Genomic DNA, 27,971 nt, shown 5'->3' on the forward strand with positions numbered 1-27,971 from the left:
ACACAGTCGACATGGCATAAACAAGATGACACAGTCGACATGGCATAAACAAGATGACACAGTCGACATGGCATAAACAAGATGACACAGTCGACATGGCATAAACAAGATGACACAGTCGACATGGCATAAACAAGATGACACAGTCGACATGGCATAAACAAGATCACACGGTCGACACGAGTCAGGAGTCGTCAAAGCACTCCTCATACTTTTTTTCTCGTTCCTCTTACAGCTTTGTATGATGTTTATACAGTACTGTACGATGTTTGTACAGCTTTCTTAAATGTTTATAGTTTTCTACAATGTTTGCAAGCCTTGGACGATTTTTGTACAGCTTTTTACGATGTTTGTAGAAGTGATATTGCACAGACACCCCGGCTGTTTGCCGACCGAACATATTCAGTCGTGCATTTCAGTTCTAAAGCAGCTGATTATAGAGTCTGACAGCCGATGGATCAATATTTGATAAGCGAGGCTGAAATGTTTTTTGACGGGTCTGCTCTACCAGCAGGGCCCAAAGGCAACGTGATCAACTAGCGAATAGAGAGAGTGAAGAAGAAAGAGAGAAGAGGGGAATGGAAGAGAGAAAGAGCAAAACACCTTGTCCCTGATTTGTTGCCTCATTTCCTCGCGTTCAACTTCCATCTTCCTGTGCTTCTCCTTTCTCTTCTCCTCCATCTCTCTTCTCGCTTCCGCCACCTCTGGATCCTCGCCCTCTTCGCTAGCCTTTTCTCCGCCATCTTCCTTGTCCCCCAGCGCACCTGTTAAAAAAAAAGGACGCACTTTTTATTCTGAACACTTTTATTTTTGGCAACAAAATAAATCCATTAACGGTTTGCACATTCGATTAGCTGGCTATTTAATCAATAAAAACCATCCCAATTGCACCCGAAATTAGGGTGCAGCAATCAGCAACATTTTGACATCCACCAGCGACATGGTGAGCATGAGGTAGTTTGGGGAAGACAACTCGGACATGCATAGCACTGTGAGCATACCATTTAGGAGAAAACAATTCGGACATGCACATTACTGACCACGCGGGCCGAAATCAGAATGTATATAATTTAATGTCGCCAAACAACTAGCAAAAAGGTGATCAAAAGGAAGGCGCCTGTGAATAGTCAGTATTAAGAGGATGGGCAGAGCTATGTAACATGAACATTTCTTTCTCTCCGCATCACTGAAAATGAAAGCTTACACGTTGCAATAGTAAACCATTTTTTACCATGTGTTTGGTTTTGTTTAGAGGAGCTACGGTGGTTTTGTTTTAAACTGATAGTTTACACGGAGGCAGCAATCGAGAACTGGAGAGATGTGGAGAGCGACATCTGGACCCGACAACATCGCGTTTCCGATCAGATAAGCTACAGGCAGTCACTGCAGTTTTCATGGTGCCATGAAGAAAACAGCTCTGGCCGCCAGTGTCCATTCGAGTGCGACGGTCGGAGTGGGCGTGTTCGTTCTAAAGATAGTGGTGCTGTCATCAAGCAGCTGGTGTCAACAACCTGTGAACTGTCACTTCAAACAAAGGTGTTTGACATATACCTCTTGAGACCCAACTGCGGCGTGACATGAAAGGACACCGAAGCAATACTCTTGGTTACTACCCATGCATCCTTACAACGATTTGCATCCCAACAGCTTTGGATAAAGAACAAAAAATTTTGTTATTAAAATTTAAAAAAAAAAAATTGTTTTAACCATATGGTGAACACAGCTGCAGATATGTAAGAGCAGCCGTTTTCATTTGGCATCAGTTGAGCGCCACCTGTTGCCCAAACAGTTGCGAGAATGAGTTTCCACATGCCTCACAATGAATAGCAGCTCTGCATTTGAGAAAAATTGTAGAGCACAGAGAGATGCTGCAGCACTGAATCTTCTACAGCCGATTGGAAGATGAGGAATGGCTGTAGATGTCACACTCCCTCTCTCCATCAAATGCCTCCCTAAAGAACCACCAGCATTTTTTTGCCTAAATTGTAAAGCGTGACTTAATAAGCCTTGATAAATGAATAAATACGCAAACTAGATAGGGGAAAATTAATACAAAAAGGAACGAACGTTAGAATGGACTCAGTGTTTTCGCAATTACATGAGATTAAAATTCAAAGTGGAATTTTTGGCACAAATAAAAACAGTAAATGAAGTACATTAGTGCGGTGCGTGTTTTACCCTCACAAGTAAACAACTTTGCTGTCATCTGTTTTCTTCTGTCTTTACGACGCATGCAAAATGTCCGCTGTGACAGTCCCTGAATATCGCCCTTTTACATGGACAGACACGCTGTTGCTAAGAAAGTCTGCTCCCTATTCCAGCAACATCGTTGATTTCATCAGCTTCGATTTTTCAAGAAAAAGATTTACATCGGATTAGTTTTACTTTTTTGTTTACCCCATTTCGCTTCAAATCAATTTCAACTAATTCTGTTCTCCACAATATGTTTTATGTCTTCGCCTTGTCCCACCCCTCTAACCTCCTCAGCTCAGCTCGCCTCTGTTTTTGTCTCCACGCCTCAATTTGAATAGAAAGACATTTTCCTGTTTGCGTCCACCAAATTTACTGAAAATATTGACTCCTTTGCAATACTGTGTACATTTATCGTCTCGTGCGCACGTGCATGTAGGATTTTGTAGCGAGGATTACGGACAGAAACAGAAGACTCTCCCTCCTTCACGGGTCTTAATGAGGTCTGCGATGGTTCCTCCCATCTCCCCGCTACAGCCTTCCCTCGGCCCCCGCCGCTACTCACTGAATTTAGGCCTCAATTTCCGGTCCGTCGGTCTAATCCTCCATCCACAACCCACCCCCTAAAAAAGATGACGAGAACTGTAGCTGTGTGTGTGTGTTTTGGATGATAGTACTTGATGAAAAAGCACACAAACAAGCGCCGTCAAGAAATTAAAAAATTCTCCGGCCGACACAGGAAGGGGGGAAAAACCAAACAGAAGGATGACAAAAGAAATGTGAACAAACCTAGATTACCTACGCCGATTCTCAAGACAGAGAAAAACAAAACACTACATAATGTCTGTCTCCAGTCGCAACGTGTTGATAATGGAAATGTTCATTTTTTGCGATGAATCACGATGATTTCCGAAAAACCAAGACAATTTGCGTCCTTTGTGTCAACACAAGTGGAGGAGAGTAAAGCTGTGTCAAAAGAAAAAGAAAGACGCCTGAAGATGATGCTCCTGCCGGCATTTGGGAGACTCGCGAGAAATCTTCAAAAGACGACAAAAGACGCTTGACCTGTCAGTCAGAAGTCATTTCTGTGGAGATGCTTACGGTCACCGAGCTGAGCTGCTGAAGTCAGACCTTGAAGTCTCGCAGCAGCTATTTGCGTGTCGAACGGTTACCCGAGCCAGAGAATATTAAGTGAATATCCTCAGCTTTCACAATGAGCATAACACTCATACTACTGGGGACAGTTTCAATGATTCACACGCACTTCGAGCTGCCCGAGCGCTCCTAGCAGTGGTCTCTAACCTGCACTTATGGCGCGCGACAGAAAATGGTCTGGACAGAAAAAGTCTGGCACAGGTCAACAGCTCATTGTTCCGGAGCAGAATTTACACCAGGGGCATCCCCTGAATAACAGGTTATGCCAAGACATCGCTGCAGGCGATAGACATGCTGGCAAAGTATTTTCTGCGATCCTTCCCCTGCCTCAACTGGTACACAAACGTGTCAAAGGCTAATTTTTGTCTACGTATTGAAAACTGCGTGCGTGTGTGCTTGTGCGAGAGAGGCAAGCGAAGACAGAAACAGTGGCGTGAGAGAGAGAGAGAGAGAAAAAGTGGAGAGAGAGAAACACACAGAGAGATTAACAAAACTTACCTTTTACTGACTTCAACTGGTCTCCCACCATCTGCTTGGCAATAAAGGCCGCCATGTCCTCAGCCGGTGCCGCGCGCGCCTCTGGTGATCACCTTTGTCTAGCAGCCGTTCTGAACAAACTGCCCTTTCGTCGGCCCCTACTAATTGAGAACCCGCTTCCGAAGGCGGTGGAGTGTTTCCCAGCGTCTGTGCGGCCTGCGCCTGGTCTGGCGAAAATTACTGCTCTTCGCCGTCGTCTAATCAAGCCGCTGACCTGGCCTACCTGAAAATAAAAGGAGGACAGAGAGTCAAGAGCTTGCATAGACGGAAGGACTTGAACGAATGTCCAGTCTGGGTCTTTGCTCTCCACAAAGTCGTGGGATTTCGCAAAAGGATGAACTTTGTCATGTCAACGGCGTCATTCTCCTGCTTTGAATAAGATTTAAAAGTTTAGCTGTTACATGAGACAGAACTAGAAAAACAGCAGGAACAATCAAAAAAAGATATTTCAAGAAATAAACAAAATTTAAAGAAGCTTTGAGGAGAATGTATTTGGAGCAAAAAAAAAAAAAGAATGGAAGACAAGCTGGCATTTGAGCACTTTTTAATTTTTTCTCGGTGTTTTTATGAACATTGCCGCGATTAAGCCAGATCAGTATATATCTCAGGTAAGATGGATATGCACTTATATATTAAGTCCGTGTGCCCACAAAACGTATGTTGAGCTCTCAGACTGGAAAGAAACGCCCATAGTGACGTCACACCGATTAGCCAGTGCTCGCACCACTTAACCAATTATCATGCTGCATGCAGCCTTCAAAGCACGTCAGTGTCTGTCTCCATAATCGCATGATTGATACATTCTGAATAACACTGATGTAAACATCTAAAAAAGCGACAAATGAAAGTCATCCCTAAGCTCTTCACAGCACACGATGTAGATTGCAGATATACTTTGTGGACATTGAATGACCTGTAACCGCAGGGATCAAAACACGTGCGATGAAACACACAAACCTCTACGTTGCCTTCACCACGTGACAAACAATCTCCCGCCCTCTTACCCATCGACAAAAGACCCTTTCCTCCAGACAAGGACTCGGGGTCTTTCTTGTTGGTTAGACGCACTTCCCTCTTGTCCATCAGCAGCAGCAGCAGCAGCAGCATAAATCGTTTGCGACGCAGTGAAAGTTCTGCTGCCCTATATCAACTAGCTTCAGATGAACGGAAGTAAAGGTCGACGGTATATGCTTTCACTGTTTTCCACACACACTTGAAATGTTAATTCTGGATATGCGAAATGAAGGAATTAGGAAACGAGATTCTCAACGAAAATGAGCTTTAAAAAGTTGACAGCGCACGGTATGCGTGCACATAGAAGAGGGGAGGGGTGAGAGATGGAAGAAAGAAGGGGGAGAAAGATGGTGAAAAAGACAGAGGGAAGAAGAAAGAGAGAGAGACAACGAGAGACAGAAAAGAGAGACCAGCAGCAAAGAGAGTGCTAAGAGAACTAGAAAGATAAAAGAAAGTCGTGGACTGGGGAAAGACGAAAGTCGCAATAACAGAAAAAACCAGATAAAGACAAAGCCTCCTCTCTTCACTTGCTTAAGAAAGCTGGTGTTTGACCCCACCCCAACCCCACCACACAAAACAACCAAATAAAGATGAAGCAAATAATAAGAAAAGATAACAGAAAAAAGAAGAAAAAGCTGCATGAATCCAGGAAAAGGCTTTTTTTTCTGTCAACGAATGACTGATGAAAATAAATCTATGCAAGGTAAAGGATGCTGACCAGGAAGCTGAAAGACAGATAATGTGCCTTAAAAAGATAGACTTTTACCTAATACTCCTTAATCACCCCAAAAACTCCACATCTTTGTCTGGCTTTTGACATCACCTTTGGCTCCAGGGTTTCGCAGACATCACTGCCATTTCCCTTGAGAATGCCAAGCGCGCATCAACAAGTCCGCAGGGACGTAACGAGCTGCGCATACCTTTCAAGCATATGACACCGAAGAGTAAATTAAGCAATTATTTCAATGAAAGTCGCAAAACTTTCCCTTTTTCAAACTTCATTAACAGTTTATGGCTTCCTAAGGGTATAAAACGCTGAGATTTTTGTTGAAGCAAAGACCAGTAATATTCAAATAAGAGCACGATGTTGTACAGGCGTCCTACCATGTTGTTAGCAGACTCACGACGACATTCAGTAGTTCTTTAAAGCCCCATCACAACCAAAAGTTTGAGAAATTTTGTAAAAGTTGTGTTGAAGGTCACATTTATCAAATCAATGGTTCTGGGGCGAAGGTTTTGGACATTGGAACTTTGATCAACATGCTGAGATAAGACCGAAGTTATTTGCCAAAATATTTCCAATATGCCGGTAGAACTGAAGTATTTAGGAAGTTTGACGCTTTTGTACTTTACGAAAGTCTTTAAGCTTTTTTTTCAATGGACGTGAAGTGTTACAAAGAACTGGCATTGCTCTCGGTATTTTATTTCATTGACGTCCCTTTCATCCACTCTTGAACATAGCCTGAGATTTTCTTAGCTCAAAGAACTCCAGGTCCTCGACCTACTTGCTCTTCCTCGATGAAAAAAGAAGTATTTCGTCTCTTCAAATCGCAGTCTCATCAAATGCCACTGGCATACATAGAACGCTGCAACTGTCTGTACCTGTGCGTACGTCCCACCATGCAAAGGTCACGAGGCGTAACCTGAGCCACGCGTGTCCTCTGCCTGAGTAACGATCTAACAATTTTTGTGTACATCTCATACAACCTGGAGATGGTTCCTGCAAACGTTGACAAAGTATAACGCAAAAGATGCCGAGCTTTTCTTTGGCCGTCTGGAGTCCATCGTAGGGCGACTCTGGAGAGGTCTGCTGTCTGCTGGCGTTCATATATATATATAAAACTTAAAATATAAAAGTGTAAAGGGCACTGATGAACAGATTTTTAATAGCCTTTCACACTTTAATATTTCAAGTTTTATTATCAAAGAAAATCCCGAGACCTAAGAAACATTGTTTTACCCTTTTTAGTGCATTTCAAACAAAAGAGTGTTAACATTTTTTTCATTATTCTATTTTAAAGTTTTTAGTACTTTTATTTTTTAATCACGGCGCTCTTCAAAGCGCAATCGCTTCTCGGCTTCAGTCTCCGACAATAATTTCTCTTGATGATTTTGCCTCTTCTTTTTTAGGCATCTTTTTCTTTGCTTTGCAGTTTCACCCATGTTGTTACTTAGAAGAAAATGATTTAATATTGCAAGTTAGTGAGTTAGAGGGTCGAGTGTCGTTTAGCATCCACACATCTGACTGACTGACATACTATTTAATAAACATGGTTTCAAATTTTGGACACCTAGGTGACCATTGCACAAAGAGCACGGGACGCACAAAGACGTTGAGAGAAACTATCTGCACAATAATTTCACGCCCTTGTATTTTCTAAGCTGACCAGCACTCGGACCGTGTGAACTTTTAACTGCAAACATGCGCACGGTTCTGCACTACAGGTTATTTTACAACCTCTCTAAAGCGTTGTTTTTTTTCTTTAATGTATTTTTGCCTTTTTTAAAAATGCAATCATCATTAGGGGAAACTATTGCATATTTGAATTTTTGTTGTAAATTTATTTCGTGTGACTTTATTTCCTCTAATAGGTCGACTTAGTGGTGATAACCTATAGAGTACCGTCTTAGATAGCTGCTATCTCCTCTAATTAGGCCTGTGTGTTCTCATAAAATTAAATTAATAAGTTTTTCTATTTGTGGCTGCTGGAAATGATTTAATATTACATTCTCAATAAAATGAGTAACTGGTGAAAATTGTATACCTCTACGACGGTGGAAAGTGGGTGAAAAATCGATCACAAATTCGACCGACAAACATAGATACATACATAGTGAGTTAAATAAAAATGTGTAAACAAAATGGAGAAGGGCATCAAAACAATAAAATAGGATTTCGTGACGTTCAGCGTGGAACTGATCCAAGCCCTGACTGCCGAAAACATGAGTTGGAATCTGACATGGCCAGCTTTGTCACAGCTGGCTTTAATAGGTTTACATGTAAGAATGGACACAATCCACAACTTTCCTAGGTCAATATGCATTGCAGTGCTGGTGGACTGGGCAATTATTTTTTTCCTTCGTTAATTTCCCTCAGACAATTGTGACTGTTGTGAACAATCATTTCTAGCAAGATTGCATCTTATTGTAAACTCTTCTACATTCTAATGGCACCTTCTACATAGGGCTCGCGAGGGGGTCGGGTGGTACTTTCGATCGTCAGGTGGTGGTGGGTGTCAGAGGCCATATTTTTTGTGAGGGATGTGTCTATCTCTCTCTCCCTTGCTGCTTTTTCTTGCTCGCCCCTTCACGTGGTCAAATCCGTTTTTAACAGCTGGGCCAGCTGTGAGAAAAGCAGCTGAGCTAGGCGAGAACTAGAGAGTGCAACACCTCGGGTCTCGGATGTCGCTCAGCCATCCACGCTGCATGCGCGAAGGTAACAGTTTGTGGCCACCTGTTCTGTGGCAAGGGCTTACTCCGTGCGAGCTGCTCATGCATAAATCAAATTTCTGTTGAGCCACATCTGAACAAACTCGCAGTTAGGCAGACACACAAAGGACGTTCTTTTTTCTTTTTCTTTTTTTTTAAAAATTTGATAATCTTCAACGCTCTTTGTTTGCTTGCTTGGGAGAACTAGCAAGTAGAGATGAATCCCGAGAAAGAGATATAGAGAGGCTACACACACAAGCTGTCTTGCTCGGTTCTTTCTACGTCAATTCCAGAAAAAGGGAAACTTGTTTGGTAATCAAAGTCCACGTCCACATAGGTACCACCTCTGGCCACATCATCTGTTGATTACACCAAGTACTCGAACTTTGGATGACATCACGCGCAAGTTGCTCACACAGCATCTGCTCGTCACACAGCGCACCAGAACAATACCTGACACCAGGTGCAAGCTGTAGGTTCATGAAGCACACATCGAGCACCAGACCGTGACCGTTAACACTTTCAGTCGAGTGACACAAAGCCACACTACTGCTGACGTCACTACGGTTGATAGAGATATTGATTAGGTTGCAAGCCAGCACACCCTCCTTGCACTCATTCGGGCTCATTAATTGTTTATTACCTACACTCAGTACTAAACAGGTGATGTTTTTATATTCCACTCATCCCTCCACAATTGTAGCATCCAGTCTCAAGTCTGCAGAATTAAAATATATTTATAATACACTTCCTCAAAACCAAAATAATTTTACCTACAGGCTCTACACCTGTTAAACACTAGTATAGTTAAGGAATCCAACAGCTTTATGGTTATTTAAACAACACACCATTGTGTTTGCAGTGTTACAAAAGCGCAGTGCTACTACTCTTCACAGTAACATAACAACCCTCCCTAGCCTTCTGGACCCTTTCATTATGCTCCTGGAGAAACTCTAGCACTATGGCCACTGATGAGAAAATGTGGAAGCAGTGATGATGCCTGCTGAAATTCTAGTACATCAGAGGATGAGTAGGTGACCCACTGGCGCCGAGTCCTGAGTACGACCGAACTGTGCTATTGATCGCACGTTGACGTAGAGAGTGTCAACTGAACCAACATGGCCTGCATGTGATTGCTTAGATATTCGCACCTGTCAACACGCAGTAAATTCCTGTCTAGCTCATGTCACATACCACAGAGTTATGCTGGAGATCGATTAACTCCACCTCCCACACCACCCTTTCCCAGCCCCTCCGCTCCCTCTTCGTTTCTGTACGCATGTGCAAAATTCCCTTCCACTGAACATCTACATCTTCCCGTTACACGACTTAAGTACAGTGTACCTGTTGTACGGTACAGGTATTTTTAATGCTTCTCTATATTAGATGAATAATAATAATACAGTTTCTCTTGTTCGAAATGCAACATTGGAATCTCAGTTAATTTTACTTCAGTTAAATTCACACACACATACACTCTTAGTCAGGCAGAGGAAGCAGAGAGACAGGCACAGCCAGGAGCATCACGGTATGTCCCTTCCCTATACTCGCCAACAACTACCCTCTGTCTGTTGACCTGTTGGCGACGTGAATGACGTAAGAGCATAGCTAGCTAACCTCGGAAACCTCTACGATGCTATACCCGAATACTTTCACCTACCTGTTACGTCTCATTAACGTCAGCGACGTAATAGCAAGGCCACGTACTCTTAGAAAGTTGTCTGAAGTTCACTTAAAAAAAAAATCCCCCAAAGAAAAGAAAAAATACCCACCTTAACTTTAATCAAGCTTAGCATGTCGTGCTGGCGTATGAGACAAGCTTGTTTGGTAAGTAACATGCTGAAATGGATTTCATTAGCGATTTAGCAAATACGAACTGACAAGAGCCACAGCGGAGCCCGCGTATCTCAGAGGACATACAAGGAACAACTAGCTCTGAAAGGAGGGGAGTGAGTGAGAGAGAGATAGCATCCTTTTGGAAGACCTGATTGAGTTAAAAGCACAGGTATTGTGGAAGATAATGAACGCATGCAAAGGTAGCAAGTAATGAGATGTGCTGAAATAGGGTAAGCCATCCAGAAGCTCGCTAGCCTAGTGCCCCCGAGTACAGTCTTGGATTCTTCTTGGTTGAAAGCCTCGGTCTTCGACTCTTGGCCATCTTATTGCGCCATTTTGGTTTTGTATACGTGTACGTGCGCGCATATGTGTGTGTGAGAGAGAGAGAACACGCTTGACTGATTTGTGTGCGTGGTTTCCCTAAGAATTTGAATGTTAAAGAGAAAGTCTGACGTCCATGACGCCCATGAAATGTGTCTTTATTAGCTCCCTGTAATGTGTCGTCATTGGATCCCTGTAATGTCTTTATTACCCCCCCTAAGTTCTGACTCCTCTTCGTTTCTGACTTTGTCTAAAGAGGTAACAGCTTCCCCTACTGCTCACAAGCTTTCAATTTCTCTTTTTCACATCAATGAGGAAATTTTATACGCTCATCGCGATTCGCCGTACTCCCACGTCTGACAATAATCGTGCATCCGGCTACGAAGGCCCTTCAGGTGTTATACACACATGGAGTAAGCACTTGCCAACACCTGTTTCCACCATTATCACGGCTTCGTCGTATTTGTCGACGGTATCTATGGGCTGAATCGAATCCTCGAATTTTGCCAGGTTATTTATTCCCAGCCACTTCCAGCAGAAACCGGTTAATTTAAAAGAGCCATCCTGCTGAATGAGCGATTGCACATGTATGCTCAAACACAAAATGCTCTTGTGTGCACCAGCAAATCAATGGCTCGTTGTTCCCCTTATCCCCGCCACGCCTGAGCGACAAAGGGGAATGCAGCGAACATATCTGTAGAGGCACAGAAGGGATCGATCGGGGTCCATGCGTTAGAGATATGAGACAAATTAATACAACTACCCTTGAGTGCTAATTTACAACGGGACGAAACTCATTCATTCAGAAGTTGTCCGTTGAAGCGCTTTAATCATACAAGAACCTCTTAACATGTCAGCTTCGTCACCAGTAACGAACTTTACGGCAACTTAAGCATGGCTGTCCACAGTAATGATGTGTACACGTCTAAAATACGGTCTTTAACATGAACCCTGTAGACAACCCAGAACACTTCTCAATGGCTGAAGATGTCTTTCTAGAACAGTTTGGTGGCGTTAGCATCCTTCATTACACGAAAAATGTTTTGTGCATAGATGTACATGATGTGAGAGAGGTGTATGAACACACAAACACACAGAAAGGAAAAATAAACACTATCACGAAGCTATTCAAACCTGCTAGAAAACATGTAGCACATCAACAAGAAAACACTTCATCAACGTCCGCCTAATTATAATGTATTGACAGCTTTTAGTTCAATAAAATTAAATAATCTAATTACATCAACTTATTTTTAGAACTTCGAGACTGGCAAACACCAGGCTGTGTTCATAACATTGTTAAAATATGATTGCTCACTTACAGCAGCTCAACAGACACCGACGTTCTAGAAATTGCATCAGTTGAGTTCTCGCTGTCTCAAGAGATCTGAATTCCGCTGTTGGTGTAAAACAAGGTTTATCTTAGAGAACACACGGCGCACTGATCATTGCTGGTCTTTTTAGGAAGAGATCGCAGATAAATATTAAGCTCGTTAAAACGGAACACAAACAGCTATCTTTAGGTCAGGAAGTAAAAGTGAGCACATTTCACTGTCAACACATGCCGATACCATCTCACAGCCGAGTGGCTAAAACACTCAACTACATAAATAAATATCCGCGTATTTAGCTGAATGAAATGAGTCACGGAGAATGTCATCTACTGTCATTTTTAGATGACGTTACATCTGCGAGACTTGCTTTTTCTGACTGTGGTGTGAGAGTAGGGTAGGGGTGGAGAAGGGATATCAATGATTTTCTGATTTTTAGCTTTGCCGTTCGACGACTCCCTGATGATTAATCAGGCTGGAGTGGTTAAAACATAAAGAAAACCAACGAAAACTGTTAAGCAGCTGCAACTCGCGAGTAATGCAGCACACGTCAGCTGCAGGACACATCGCTCTGACGTTCCAGCACGCCAGCGTAATGAATGATTCCAAGAGTACCGGAATTGAAATGATTAGCACCCAGGGGCTTCAGCCGCACGCTGTGTGCTCGGAAATACTGCAGCTCGCCTTGAAATCTACTGGGCGTCTGGGAGAGAAGAGGTACAACGCCGTGACTAGAACGCCATAAGTTGACACCCAGAGACCCTGGCGGTGGGGACAAATATTACAGATCATCGGTAGCCTCCCCGGACATCACTGTGGACTGCAATGCTCATGGCGCTGGTCACAGCTCGCAGACGATGACAGCGACGGCCACGATGACGAGGCCGCCAGCGGCTGCAGGAAGCTAGACGACCACGCCTGTTATTCTCTCCCTTGCCGAGTGGAGGGGGCTTTGGACCGATTACGCCATCAATACTGCCTCCCAACACAACCGACCACATTTCGGGTAATCGCATGAGCTTCGCAACAACAAAAAATCTATACGGCCACGCCACACCTGAAATAAGTCTGACAAAGTCCCCACAAAAATGAACAATGCATAAACCCCGGATGTTTGCAAAGGTGGCTTTATCACGTGGCTGGGTGTGGAGCTTTTCAGTCGCGATGAGTTTTTCCCTCTTTCTTTTTTTAATGTGTTTGTTTCTTGTTTTCTTTTCTGTTCTGCCACAGTATAGATGTTTTTCCTAAATATATATCGTAGCATTTCAATGTATTTCTCCTACTGTACTGTTACAGCCTGTTAGTAGAAGCAATGTACACCGTAATATCACCATTTGTGTAGTGGAAGAGCTTCAGTGTCAAAGATGAAAAGAAATAATAATAAACCAACATCACAGAACGACATTGGCAAATCTAATCACGTCAAGGCCTTTCGACAACTGACTGAATCTGAAAATGTCGGTCTGTTCTGATAGGGAAATGACTTGCAAAGCAGACGAGGACCAGAGGACCAGAGGACCAGAGGACGAGAAGGCGGTTTTTCCCTTCACAGCGAACCGCCAAGCGCGTACTGGCTAAAGACTGGATGCAGCAATAGTGACGAGCCTGTTCGATCTGTCTCAAGGGTTCTATGGCTTCAGTTAATGAGATGTAAGACAGCATCAGTGACTACGATAGAGTTATCTACATTTCGTCTCCCTGATAATGGCGGTAACAAGGGGATAATGGTGGACAGGGGTATGCGTGTGTGTGTGCGAGCGTGCATGTGCACCGAGACACAGGAAAAAAAAAGTTTTGCATCTGCACGTCAGAAACATCCTAAAAACCTATTTAAACTTCTTGAAACAGATCATTCTGTCTTTATCACGAAACGTTTACATCATAGTATATCAGTGAGACAAAAAAAAAAAGAAGCGGTAATTAAAAAAAACTGACCCAGGACATTAGGATGGATGCTGTTATATATCTAAGTAAAAAAAAAAAATGATTGCCATGGAGATCCCAAATGCAAGCACCCACTCTCCCCACCCCTACCATGCCAACCCTAAGCAACCAACATCAGACAACATCAGACGTGGAGCGCAGCTGGGCGGTTGGTGATGGCCGGGTGGCCCCGGCACACTGCAGGCCGATCGATGCCTTTCACCCGCGCCTCGTTCTGGCACCGCGCCACAGCACGGCCAGCACCCTCCGATACTTCACAACACCAGCCTCTCTCTCTCTTTCTGTGCATGTGTGTGTGTTTACAACAAACAAACCCAACACATTTTATGTTGACAATCTCGCTCTACGCTCTCTACCTCCGACCCCCACTCTCGAAGAAATCAAACGCACCTAGTAAATAACAACCTAGATGGTATATCATTCTTCCCCTGTTCCCCTAAAAAGATGCACAGAGCTCAGGTTAGGGTTGTACTTCGAGTACTGAGTGTATATGCCAACAGGAACTGTGTGTATCTGCATTCCCACTTACGCCGAAAAAAAAAAAAATCCATTTGTAAGTTGAATAATGCCTTGCTCACTACCTCCGACGGCCTTCTCATTGATACCTCCCTGACCTATCTTCTCTGATGTTATTTTACAAGCTATACGTTTAAGTCATGACAATAAACATGTTTACTGACCTAAAGCGCGCACACAAGCACGTGAACACATGCACAAACAAGTATTTACGCATGTACACACGCATTCATACGCACGCACACATGCGCATGCTGTTGATTATTGAAAGCCTTCATACGATTCTCGCCAGATTGGGGGAAACTAATTAGGGATGCTGCAATGCACTCCCTAATAGACTTTAAACTTTAACGAAGAAGAGTTCTTCGTATCCTTCTGGTGAGAAAACCGAAAGGTAAAAGGCCGCAACTTGGATAGTTTGCCCTGCAGAAGGACGATCACGCACTCATTACAAGCTCTGCACAAAGAAGTATTCTTCTCTCAAATAAATAAATCACAAGAGGGGATGTTAATTATAGTGCACTTCTCGTACCAGAAAACATATTCTCAAATCTTCAATGCGAGACGTTTGTGTTCGGCAAGAGATGCTAGAACTACTGAAGAACCCTCCACGTCGACGATTCGTAATCAATAATAATAATAATAATAATAATAATAATAATAATAATAATAATAATAATAATAATAATAATAATAATAATAATAATAAAATCTAGTTTAAAAGAATACAAACTCAGAAATTTAATGCTTCACAAAACCTGACAATGTTCACGTAATAGGATTTCTCACTTTATGATATCCCCGCGTGTGTGTGTATTTCTTCAGTGACTTTGAGCATAATCACAATTTTTCTTTCCACACGCACTCTCTCATGCGCGCACACGCGCACGCACTTGTACACAAACATAACAACCACAGCTGAATTCGCCGACAGCAAGACAGTCCAGACATAACCAGACATGATGCAAAGTTTCACATTTGCAGAAATTGCGGAAGGTGGCCGTTGTCGGTTGTCTGGCGCCGTGCACCTCCCTGTCGTGTACACGCGCTGTTTGCCGGCGAGCAGTAACGCGCGAGTAATGGCCGCCACTAGCCGCCTGCCTGCCCTGCAGTGACGATGGCGACTAGCGCCCAGCATAAACAAAGTCAATGACATCATCATCCATCGATCCCGATCCGGTAAAGCCTATTACTCTAAACGGGGGAACAAATCATTGAGGGCCATGAATATTGCTGGGGGAATTACCCTCCTACCCAGCGTTTTACTGCCGGACCCTACCTTTCCGTATGTTTGGCAGTAAAAGCTCAGGCAGTAACCGTGTTTTTAATGCACGACACTCGTTCTCTCTCTGTATCCCCTCTGAGCATGGCTTTCAAATTTAGTGTCTCCAAATCCAACATAAAACGTTTTTTTTTTTCTTTCCTCCCTGTCATTATTTTGTAGCGAAGGCCAACAGCAACATTGAAAGTCTGCTTGTGAAAAGTCAAGCGACAGTTTGGGCTTCAGCACGGCCATTGCACTACTTCAGACTAACTGGTCTTCTGCAGACAAAAAGAAGACCGGAAGCTGATCGTTAGGAAAAGAGAACATCTGCTGTACTTTAACCAGGACCATCAAAGAAATAAGTAACGCATCATTTGACAATAGCATTTTAAATTTCAACAGATTTCACCTACGCCATTCAAGTCGCCAAGAACCTCATCCTCTAAAGTCTTCTTGGTAACGTCTCTCTAAAAACTTGCAATCAAAAGTCGACTCAATGATGTTTATTAGCGCCTTCCCTGCTTCTTCTCCTTCTTTGACGCCCTTCCCCTTACAAGCCGGCATCGTGGACAATCGCCTCATCTAAGACTCCAGAACCTAGATTCCAGAAACTGGATAATGATTTCAGATTTTAGACCCTAAACTTCAGCTCCATTTTGATAACACTGGCAAGCTTGTCTTTTATTGTCATTTTTTTTTTACTCCAGCCAAAGACGATCCTAGATACTGGTCTGTCTCGTCTCTCTGACATTTAAACAAGTCCATCGCCAATTTCTACAAGCGTTTATGTAAAGAAGAAACAACTTTGGTGTTTATTTCCAAGGAAATGCCAGCGCCAGGGTTTACTGCACAGCACCCCTTCCCTTCTACAAACCAATCCACCCTAACTAAAAAGAAGTGTCGACAGATTCCTAATCCCATTAATCTCAAAAATGAAAGACAGTGGCTATAAAAAAAATTAATCAACAAAAATTATTTCGAAGTATTGAGACTAACATCTCTACATACAAATATATGCCATGAGAGGGTTACATGGTTTTAAGCGCGAGCACTGTAGAGAGTTTTCTGTCACTCAACAGACCGTGTGGCGTTCAGCTTCCAAACAAACGTTTACAATATTGTCTGTTGAGATGTGTGTGCAGTAAGCCATGCGGCTTGTACAACGAGCTACGACCATATTGTTGCAGCAGTTTTTAATACATATTTATGCTTGTTAAAGGAAACGGTTTTAGAAGTCGGGGAGAGAAAAATACAGACAAGAGAGAGAGTTCCGGACAATTCTAGGTCGCATTTCCCTGAAATAATGACAATTACACTTTTATGCGATTGAATTTTTTTTATTCGCTAGCTTTAACATTTATTTACACAAGCGTGAGTGATAATCAGGAAGAAAGCTATGGTTCCAGGGTCAATACAAATACAAAAGCTTGAGAATACAATGGCAAAATTATTATGGCCTGACCGGACGCTATCTACAGGAATTCAACAGAAGAAAAAAAAAAGCACAAAGAAAGGTCCCTAGGCACGCAGCACCAATGGTTCTCATTGCTCCGGCTAGAAAAGGAGAACACTGTTTCGCAAGACCAGCACGCACAGCTCTGGCCATGCGCAAACTACAGCGCAAGTCCTCCAACGACCTTCAACGGACATAGAAGGATGTTTATGCTTCTGTTACTACCAACAGAAAAACCTACCTCTGCACCGGAATTTCTCTGAATGGCGCTTAGTGAGATTTTTATTCCGCGAAGAGAAATTTCTTTCCTCCCATACATCTTGTACAGAATCAACGATTAAGCCGGGTGGCGGGGCGGTAAAGGGTGTTCTGGAAGACAAAACGCCATGAAAATCGTATTGGACTTAAATGTATAAAAAGGACTTAGAAGGAGAAAAATGTGTCTGCTGAAAGTATTGTTGAAAGAAAGAGAGAGAGATGGAAAGAGAGAGACAGGACTTTCAGAAGCAAGTGGACAGGTGGCCATCGCCCCCACGTAGGCCTGACGGCCGACATAATCGTTGTTCAGCAGACGACAAATGAGGCCCTGAAAATTGAGCATCTTCACGAAAACTGCCGTATAAATCAGCTGTAGAGAACAAGGAGAATGCAAATGGCTACAAAAAAAAAAAGTCCCGATCAAAGATTTAAGCAGCCCATGACTGTCTGCTTTTAAGTTCTCAGTTTCCTCTGCTCTACGCATCTTTGCACCTTATCTCGCAGCAGGAAAGAAAGGCAGCAAATGCATCGATTCTGGATGTCGTAAGAGAGTAGAAACGGAATTTGGGGAGAGAGGGAGGAGTAGAAAAGATCGCGTCTCTTTTAAGAGTAATGGTAGCTGTGCATGCAAATAGCACATTTTCGAGGCATTGCTGTTGACAGCGATGCTGCATCCAACAGAAACGTAATGGGAATTTTTTTTAAACCTGGAGGATCCGGTGTTCTTTACATCGTAACAGAAACGGGTTGTCCGACAAATAAATCCACTTCTGACGAGGGCCCTGTGCAGTTACGGGTAGGATTTAGGCTCTAGTTGCCGTGTTTGAAATCTCCTGAAAAATAACATTCTGGATTAGACAGTGAGCCGAGGCAGGCGGGGATAATAGGATTTATGCTGCCTTCATGGATCTCACGAACAGAGCCAGACTGCAGTTTTACAAACTTGTTGCTCTACACTGTTTTGCCCCGTACGCTAGAAGGGACAGCATTGTGTACACGAACACCAGATCAGAACAAATGGAAGAATTATTTTAAACGAAAAGGCGCATGACCGAGAGGAAGACCATAACGAGGCTATATAAAGCAGATCTGAAGACGAGCGGTTCGGCTTCTGTGCTCTGAAGGAGCCGAAGGAGGGAGCGGAGGAAGATACAAAGAAAAAAAGATGTTCTTGATAAGCATTCCAAAGATGACAAAGAGCAAGTGAAATATTGACCTTTCACATTCCGCTGGTGTTTACGAATGAGGCAAAACGGTTCAAAGCCAGAGAAAAAGACATGTGGTTATCAGGGCACTGGGTAGAAAAGACGTTGGATCACAGCAGTAAGCGATGCGCCACAACAGGCTTTGAGAGCGGACACACACCGAGAAAATGAGAGAGGTATACAAGTGCCAGTGTGTGGAAGAAACCCCTATATAATTATATGGCTCCAAAATATGTCTATAAAATAAATATCTAAACAGATATTTGAAGATGACAGAATAAAATATCCAAAGAGAGACCCGAAAATATTAATAATAAGAAAAAAATAGACAACTCGTAAAAGGCCGCCAAACCCTATTAGCTATTGTTACTGCGAATCTGAAATGCAAATTCATCACTTATCTGTTAACAGATCACGTTAAACAACAAAATAACGACACTACAAAGCTCACTGAACGTTGGCGGGACAGGTACGAACCGCCTCCGCCAGGACCAGAACCAGCAGGTAATTTTTATTGCACCATGGCCAGGACCAGCACTTAATCCTGGTTAGAGATTTCTAAAGAAAGCTCATTCGAACACTTGCTGGATGTGCCAGCGACAGCGCCGACTTCTGGTAATGAGACGTTGAGCAAGAAAAACAAACAAACAAACAAACAAAAACAAAAAAACACCCCCTCCCTTCCTAAGCATGCCTTCCCCCCATTCAGAACCTCGCTCTTCCTCAGCAACAAAGCCGACCACGGGGCAGGTAATTCAAGAACCGAGGGCTTCAGCTCTTTTGTCTTCGCTCCTTTTAATGCCTTGCCTTGGTGAGCCAAGAAAAAAAAACAAAAACAAAAACAAACGTCAAAGAAACTGAAATAAACAAGCTGCAAAGCACGATAAGACAAGAGAGTTAACTGCTGAGGGTTTGCTTTGTGTGGCACGCTGGCGGAGTTTTCTTCCTAAATTGGTTTCTTAACGAAGAAAAAGGACAAAAGAAAAAGGCAAAAATGATAAGCAACAGAGAAAAGACAGGCAGAGAGTGGGAACGGATGAAAGGGGAGGGGGAGGAGAGCAGAGAGCAAGGGGCTGAAAGAGAGAGAGACAGATTGAGCGAAGACAGCAGAAGACTTCCAAAACCCTTGCAGCCGCCAAAACAGTACAAACATAAAGAAGCCATCCATCTTCTGCTGCTAACACTTCCGGTTCTTCCAACCTATCGCAGGGAATTTCAAAAGCAGCTCTTGAAGCGGCGAGAGACTTTGGAGAGTACAGTAATAAATCGACCCCACGTGACTAGGACTGCAGCTGCTGCTGTCGCCGCCAAACTAATACATCAATCGCAGGACGAGATGCAGGCTGCCTCACAATGAGGGAGCACGTCACCAAATACTCTTCATCTTCCGAAGAAGGCTTCAAACGACTGCGAGCGCACCCACACACTGGGCTGGCGAATTTCTATGCCCTTTCCGTCTGACAGCTTGACGATGGGAATATAAAATTTTGACATTATTTACTATTTCTAATAACCAAGGGCCGCAATCTTATAATTACGAAAAATCATCCTCTAAGGCATTTTTTTCCTATTAAGATCTACGTAAATAACCTGGCCTTTCAGTCGATTTTTATATATTTGCCCAAGACAACAACAGCAAAAAAAAATAAAGAAGAAGAAAAGAAAGGTTGGCAGCCGTTCTTCATTAAACAAGGCCTCAGTAACAAGAATAATCCCCATCTTCAGTCGTCCATCAATCAGAGGCTTAGAAACGTGTTATAAAAACAGACATTCTGGAAACGAAAGTTCTGCGCCCGCGGAAATGTCACTTTAAATCTAACAGAAGGGGAAAAAAAAACCCGATAATAATTAAGGAGGCAGGTAATGCTGTCAGTAGGTAAGGATGACCGCGGCACGTGCGTGCGGCTTGCTCTCAGTCTCTCGTGTGGGCGCCCTCGCCGAGACGCCAAGATGAGGAAGATGAGGTCCAGGCAGTTCTAATACCTTCCCATTATGCTCGCGATCACGGGGAGATAACAATCGAAATCTAGTGTGCCACCCGGCTCTTTGGCAGGAACCATCCACAAGGGGAAAAACCACGGAACGCATTATAGCGTTAGATTTCAACAGCCAATTTCCTGGCGTCTGCCCCGTCTCGTCCTTCTTCAGGCATGCCACCTACCCGAAAGATGAGGAGGTCTTGGTCTTCCTTGTCTCCCCATCCTTTCAGACCAGATAGAAGCAATACAAATACAATACAAATACAAAAATACAAAAATACAAAGAATACAATACAATATACACGTGTGCGCACACGCACTCAGGCACACACAAACACACACAACATATATACACCCCAGAAGGATCTGTTTGCATCAACATACTTGTTTACAACTTGTTGTGATGCCTTATACAATGTAAAGATCCTTTTCATCAATTTAAATTTGTCATCGAGTAGTTTTCACGTTCCGAATGTATTCGTTTTCACAATTTCTTTTCTTTCAACTGCGCACTCCTTTTTTCTGATTTAATCTTCTGAAGAAAAAAAATGGTAAAATGAAACATTTTAAAAAAAGATGAATCGATCCTTGATGCTACATTAAAAAATGACACACGTAATGTGCTTTATCTATTGACTTTCTCAGCAATTACTTAGGATCAGCTATTCATTTAGTTTCTAAAAGGCTGCATCAATATGTGACCACAAAATCCCTTAGCATCTTATCCCTCAGCTCCGCTTGAAAGCATATTGACAAATCGCCATTTCTGCATATTCTCTACTGAACTGTCAATCTCCAATTCTGTAAATTTCTCTCCGACTTAACTTCTCTGGTCTAATCGTTTATTTATCCTGAACATAAAAATGAAAGCTTCCAAAAGAGCACAGACCGCTGGAAAAGGTGAAAAAAATTCCAGAAGTAAAAGGTTATATTTTCTGAAAGAAAAGAGATGTCTACAGATCATATCAATGTCTCATCAAGACAAAGGTGCAGTGAAGAACTATAAACTTAACTCACATTTTAACTCGCGCTTTCGCTTTTTTTTCTGACATTTTTCTTCTCCCTATCTTCTTTCCCATCTCCCTACCGATCTCACGTAGGCAGCACTTTTGCCAAAGAAAGTTTTTAAATCGAGGTTTTGCTCGATTTCAAACATCGATACAATCGTATGCTAAATTAAAAAAAATATATATATCTTCGGAAATATAATGCCAACAAAGGACATAAACATTCTGGAGCATCACAACTGACCTCCTGAAGTATTACATTCTTTGTGACTGACTTTTATCTAAGTGAAAAACCAGAAGTATTAGTATTCACATAATGTATTACCGATGAAAACAGATGCGTTTTGACAATATAATCACAAGGAATATATCACAGAAAAAACCCATAGGCGTTGGTATTAATAACAAATGCCCCCAAACCAGAAATGTTAGTAACAAGTGTATTACCGAAGAACCAAGAGCGTTGGTTAAAAAAAAAATAATAATAAAGTTGATTTATATAGCGCTTTACCAAACCACCAAAGGCAGGCTCAAAGTTAAAAATAAGTCTCAAAAGTAAAGAATTGATTATAAATAACCGAAAACAGTAAACACCGAAGAACTTAAAGCATTGGTAGGCACAACAAATGTATCACCGAAGAACTAAAAGCGTAGATGTATACAATAAACGTATTACCAAAGAGCCAAAAGCGTTGGTAAACACAAGAAATGTATTACCGAAGAACCAAAAGTGTTGGTGCACATAACAAATACATCACCAAAGGAACTCGAAATTTCCCGAGATCGTGCCCATGCGGCTTTGCCGTTAACAGCGTCAGACGCTGACAAATGTCAAAGAATGAGATTCGATTTGAAGCTGCAAACAAGCGACACAGACGTTTGCCGCATCTGCAGCAAGTGGCGCATGTAGACACACGGCGAGCCTGGCAAACCACAATCCACCCGGCAGACCGAAGGTTTGTGAATAAATATCACTGTAATAGTTCTATTGATTGCCTCGTGCTGAGGTCTTAATATCATCTCACAGCAAAGTACCATTTATCACAAACCAATTTCATAAGGTTCTTTTGGAAACAGCAAAAACTCCCAGTCTCTAGTTGGAACAATCTGTGTTGACATATTCGCACCGATTCCGATGTCTATTGAAAAAGACGAGGATAACTTGAAGATGAAAGTTTGCTTGTTATCTTTTCCTTCATTCCATGTCTCTGCATCACTAGATCTTTGAGTGTCTTTTTTTCCGTTATGTTCTAACAGTGAGTGTGCATTATTGAAATATACGGCATACGCATGTAATCTGTTCGATTTCCAATATGTCCTTTAGAAATTATTCTATCTTCTGAGTGCATACAAAATTGTACCAGATATGTTGCACATGCGCTGCTACTACTATTAACCGTCTTGATCAAGTCATGTGTAAGTATGACTCATGCTGCTTTCTTTTCTGTTGTTTACTTCTTTAAGTAAACAACGGCGAGTTTTCCATTTCGGGAGGGATTGATGTTTTTTTTTTTTTTTTTTTTTGTCACACCGAGCCAACAAGGCGATATCACGACAAGGCAGCCAGCCATGTAAACTTTCAAGTTCGGGAAGTAAAACTTTAAGAAAAACTAGAAAACTGTAAAAAAAAAAAAAAGAAATGACTGCTGCAAACTCTTATATGAAGGTCAACCACCATTACTAAAACCATTTATAAAGTCTCTAGAAATCTAACTCGATGACAACTAGACTGACTGTAACCATAACAACAACAGCATACACACGGGTGCAGTTCTTCAGTAATTTCCTCTCGTTTCGAAAAAGATAGGAACACAAAGGAAAACCAAAGTAACCTTTGCCTACTAGTATAGAGAGGAACACTTGCCTCCACAGTTATGTGACACTAATCTACACCAGGGTGTAGCACTCGCAACTTTTTCCAATTAACAAAGGGTGGTCATTCGTGTCATCGTGTTCACCTGTGTAAATTTAACCCATCGTCACTTCCAAGACATTTTTTCTGCAAACAACAGAATATATGTCTGCTTCAGATAAAAAAATCAAGTGTAAACACTGTGACCACGTTTGACAAAGTGTTGACATTATGGTTACATAAAATCTCTGCTAAACTTGCTCACATGTTTATCCATATCTTTCCGGTTCAGAACGGGCTTTAAACCCTTTTGTCATGTTTGTAGGAAAGAGACGTGGATACCCAACCTTTTTTTTTTTGAAGCTCACTGGACACTGAACCCCGGACACGCCATTCACAGGAGAACTCAGACCGCTATTTCGTTAATGTGCAACGACCAAAAGTCGCACAAAGACCGGAGTCCAGTGAGGCCTAAGTGCTCTCTGTTAGTGACAGTCATGATTGTAGCAGAGTTGAGCCATTGACGGGGGAAGTAAAACCTTGCAGCCATTCGAGGCCAGACACAACAATCAAGGACTGGAGAACAGCGACAGTACAGGAACCTTTCGGTATCAACTGCTGTAATACCAAACCATTTGATGTTACAGACGGCACCACAAGTTGGTCAAGTAATAACCGAGAATTTGCAATTCTAGGATGTAACAATCAATGCTGACATTATTGCAAACACAGGGCTGGGCAATATTAGCCTTCTCTTTAAACTGCATTACAATGTCCGGGAAGCCTGTTCGTCCTATGGAATCAATGGGTACTTATGCCAACGAGATGCAATCGCTGAACAATCTGCACAAGTCTGCATCTCGCATCCACTTGCCCACGTACACACAAACGTACGAAAGGTGGAACGGGTGGATGGGACGCGACTTTGCTTTTTCGCACCGAGTTGAGTGGCGGGTGGAACTATATAATTCTACTATAGTAGAAATGTTGCCATCACTCGCCAAGCTTCTGAAGCCAGAATGACAGAAGAATTCGATTTTCTGCCCTAAAGCTTTTGGTAAAGTCATCAAGGTTTCAGCTATATTTATCTTTTCATAGAGGTGTCAATATTTTGTTTCCTTATTTTAATTTGCTTGTTGGTTCATTGATATATATATATAGCTTTTGGAGTGGTATTTTTTAATTATTATTAGCTCATTAGATCGAAAAACGTACATCAAGGGTTAAGCGTTTGGGTTAGTTAAGGGTTTGGGTTTGGGACTGATCACAACTTGTAAAGACGAAAGATGGTATACACACATAGACTGGTCTGATCGAAAAAAAAAAAGTCGCAAACGGATCCTATGGGCTTTCTACGTGTGATGCAATCAATGGATGGTGTGCTTAAGCGTAAATATTGTACTTGACAAAGAAAAAGAGAAAGCATGTGAACATATTTATGTATCTTTACACAATAATATATACATAAAATTTAATATTAACACAGATCTGGCAAAGGTCTATATGACTAAGCATGAAGAAGATGATGAGTTTGGATATGAAAAGCTGCTGCAAACCCAGTCAGGCGTAAAGGAACGGTGGCAAGGAAGAGCGTCTTGGTTTGAACCTTTGTCCACAAAGACAGCCTGTGAGAGACTGAATGGCTGACAACAAATAAGTCTTTGAAGGCGCAAGAGGCGGTCCTCCAGCCTGCTGCACAAAGCACTTTTTTGGTGCCAATTAGAGCGCAGGCTACTGGCGCTGATGAAGGGGGAGAAAACCGTACTTCCGATTGCTGCCGAAAGTGCCTAGTTGGAGAGGTTCTAGGAAGTGAGGGCACTTCGCTTATTTTTTAATCACTTTTTGTGTTCATCGCAATTGGTTTGCTAGAAGTTGCCCCGTCCATCTAATCGCCAACGCACGCGTGAAATACGTAATAACAACGTTCTGGTGAGGGTGCCAATAATGAAAATCCGCTGTCCTCACGTCGATGTCCTCTCTGTTGCCAACGCCAAGAGATCCAGTCTAAACCGAGCCATGGTTATGATGTATTTATTGACATGGGAATCGTCATTTATCATACTAATACCTTCAAGCACGAGATCAACAAAGCTGCAAAAGGTCTGGCACGTGCTGGCATAAAATTAAAACAAACAAAAACTCCGATAACCTGCACGCTGAGTGCTACAACCGGGAAGTTCAAGGCTGCTGGCGAGTATAGAAAACATTCAAATGGAGATACGGGGAGATAATATTTTTCCGCGTACAAACAGAAAGATGAAGGTTACACAAAAAGGCAAAAGGACATATTTTGGTGTAAGAATGAGATTACTAATATTTATCATACTTGTTAAAGTATTTTGACACGTCTGTCTAATTGTTTGTTACGTAACAGCCAAAGCTGCAAAATAAAAAACAAAAACAAAATCCATTAAAATAATAAGAGCTGATGAGATCAGATTATAACCCAAGTTTATTGCTACTACAGCTCTGCGTTGGCTCAGCTTTAAAACTAGTCAGTATACTGCCATTTTAGAAGAGAAAAAAAAAGGAAATAACAGAAAATCGTGAGAAACACAGACATAATTGCTTATTATATTTTTTACTTTGAAAATTTGTTATTGGCCACAAAAGTCAAAAAAGAAATATTTTTGGTTCGTCCTGAGTTAAAAACAGTGACTGTAGTTCATTGCGTTTATGATTTAACATTGTAAAACGTCCTTTTGTATTTATTACCTCCAATAAAAGTTTTCGCTATCAAATTACTTCCTAAAGACGAAAAGTAGACAAAGTCGTGGTTCTCTCTTCCAGAATAAAACTTTAACAAAGGGGTCTCGTCACCCATAGCTTGGAGAATGCACGTAAAATTGTAAACGTAGCTGAATATTACTCCAAATTGTGATAACGAGGTAGATTATTAAATATTTCACAACCTGTTGCAGCAGAAAGGCACGTCCTCTCTGAACGTTTAATGAGGTGTAACGGTTACATTTCTGGGCTCAAGACTGACATTGCCGCCACTAAGGAGGAGAGAGAGAAAAAAAAGCAGACTAGTTACTTACGACCGGACAAGGGGAGATTAGTGCAGAACGTCACCGCCTCGAGGTCTGGCGTTGCTACTGTGCTGCCAGCTGGCGTGACGCACTCAGCGCCTATTGTTTACCGCCCTTTGCGCAAGCCTGAGTGAACACCTTGATCGTAGACCTCTCCGTCAATACTGTTCACGGGTGACAGATGTCCTTCGACTTCGACCTCCACATCCACACACACACACAGCGGCGCACTCCACACTTCGGCGGAGCTATTTTCTGTCAAGACTTCGGCACAACTCTGGGCTGAGAGAGAGAAGAAAAAAGTGGACAACGTCTCGTTGCAGTAAAATGAAGGGGTGGCGGCATGTGTTCTACTGCCAGGCGTCACGCAAACCTTCCTTCGTCGAAATGCTCGATAGACCGGAAAGTGCTCTGCCCTTCCTCGGCGCTTGGCTAAAATCTCAACTCTCCGCCACTCTCAGCATCAAGCCCTGGCTTTCCTTTCCGTTCCACAGACGTCGACTTTAAAAAAAAATATATATATACGTTCCGTACCCCGCTCTTCCTTTTTCCCCCTCCTTCATAAACTGGACGTTGATCCTGTGTCAGAGTGGTCGGCGCCGTCTCGACACTCGGTCACAGAGCCACCAGGAGCTGCGCTCGCATCTCACTCACCGCGTTGTTCTCGCAGGCCGATACTCTCCCCGTGTCTGGCATGCAGATCGCGCGTTCTCGTTACGTTAGCGTCACAAGTTCGATTCGCGACAGAGACGGGGAGAAATGGGAGGCTGAGAGGAGGCGGTAGGAGTCTGAGATGGGAGGGGGGAAGGGGTAGGGGGGTAGGAGGCAGAACGCGAGAACGACGGGAGGCACGTAAGAGAGACAGAGAGAGGGAGGAAAGAGAGAGAGACAGAGGCGATGCATCAATTGCTCGCTCCACTCGCTGCTCACTGATCAATAACGGGCGGGCGGCTCAAAACAAGTCACACGCCAGCAGTCACTCAATACCGCTGCAATTACCAACGCAACACAATCCGCGGTTGGTTTCAGCAGCCAGTCAAGTCTCCTCTGACCATATGTTTCGACTGCAGCCGAAGGAACGGACGATGGCTGGTTGCTGGTGACCGTCGCAGTGTCTTGTCTCCTGCAGCACGGACAAAATGAGGGTCTGCGCGGTGCCTCGGTGGTCTGTGGCTACGCCTCGCTCCGACAGTTCCATTACACTTTAATCCGTCCTTCTCCGCCTTCTCTCTCCCTCTCTCCATCCCTGCCCCCACCTCGCGGCATTTTCATCTGTAGCTTCCTCACACTTTCCGCCAACCATGTGGAGAGAAGCTGTGGTTAGTGGTGTAGGACCAGCTTCTGAACATAATCGATGAGGGCTAAACTGGTAAACTGCCGTCTTTGTAGAACGTCTTTTTTTTCTATCAAGGATGTCATGGAGACATGTTAAGAATTCTGCTTGATGTGCTCCTCAACGCTGTTTTATTGAAGTTAGGTTCATGGCGCCGAACTACATCCCGGCTTCTGTATGAGACATGTAGCCAACCATCCATTCTCATGTCTCTCTTGTTCTAGTCTTACATTTTAGCCTCCTTGCATTTGTGAAGGTGTCGCATTTTCACACCGATAATATAGCGCACAAAACAGATATAAGCCTTCGTTTGGT

General features: G+C 42.8%; 1 protein-coding gene across 10 annotated transcripts in view; it reads right to left on the reverse strand.

Moving 5' to 3' along the window:
- The window catches only part of LOC112563756 (complexin-like), a 93,712-nt gene that overhangs the window by 15,864 nt on the left and 49,877 nt on the right, over window positions 1-27,971 (reverse strand). For 5 of the 10 annotated variants that reach the window (XM_025238051.1, XM_025238050.1, XM_025238054.1 and 2 more), the window contains 2 exons: window positions 3,844-4,105; window positions 604-764 (listed from right to left, as the gene is read on the reverse strand). In XM_025238051.1, the coding sequence (XP_025093836.1) occupies window positions 604-764; window positions 3,844-3,898 (216 nt within the window). In that variant the 5' untranslated portion in view covers window positions 3,899-4,105. Of the gene's footprint in view, window positions 1-603; window positions 765-3,843; window positions 4,106-11,804; window positions 11,952-26,332; window positions 27,927-27,971 lie in introns of those variants that run through there. The other 5 variants (XM_025238048.1, XM_025238053.1, XM_025238052.1 and 2 more) reach the window with 3 other exon arrangements.

This window comes from Pomacea canaliculata, linkage group LG5 (assembly GCF_003073045.1).
Source record: "Pomacea canaliculata isolate SZHN2017 linkage group LG5, ASM307304v1, whole genome shotgun sequence".
Taxonomy (NCBI): domain Eukaryota; kingdom Metazoa; phylum Mollusca; class Gastropoda; order Architaenioglossa; family Ampullariidae; genus Pomacea; species Pomacea canaliculata.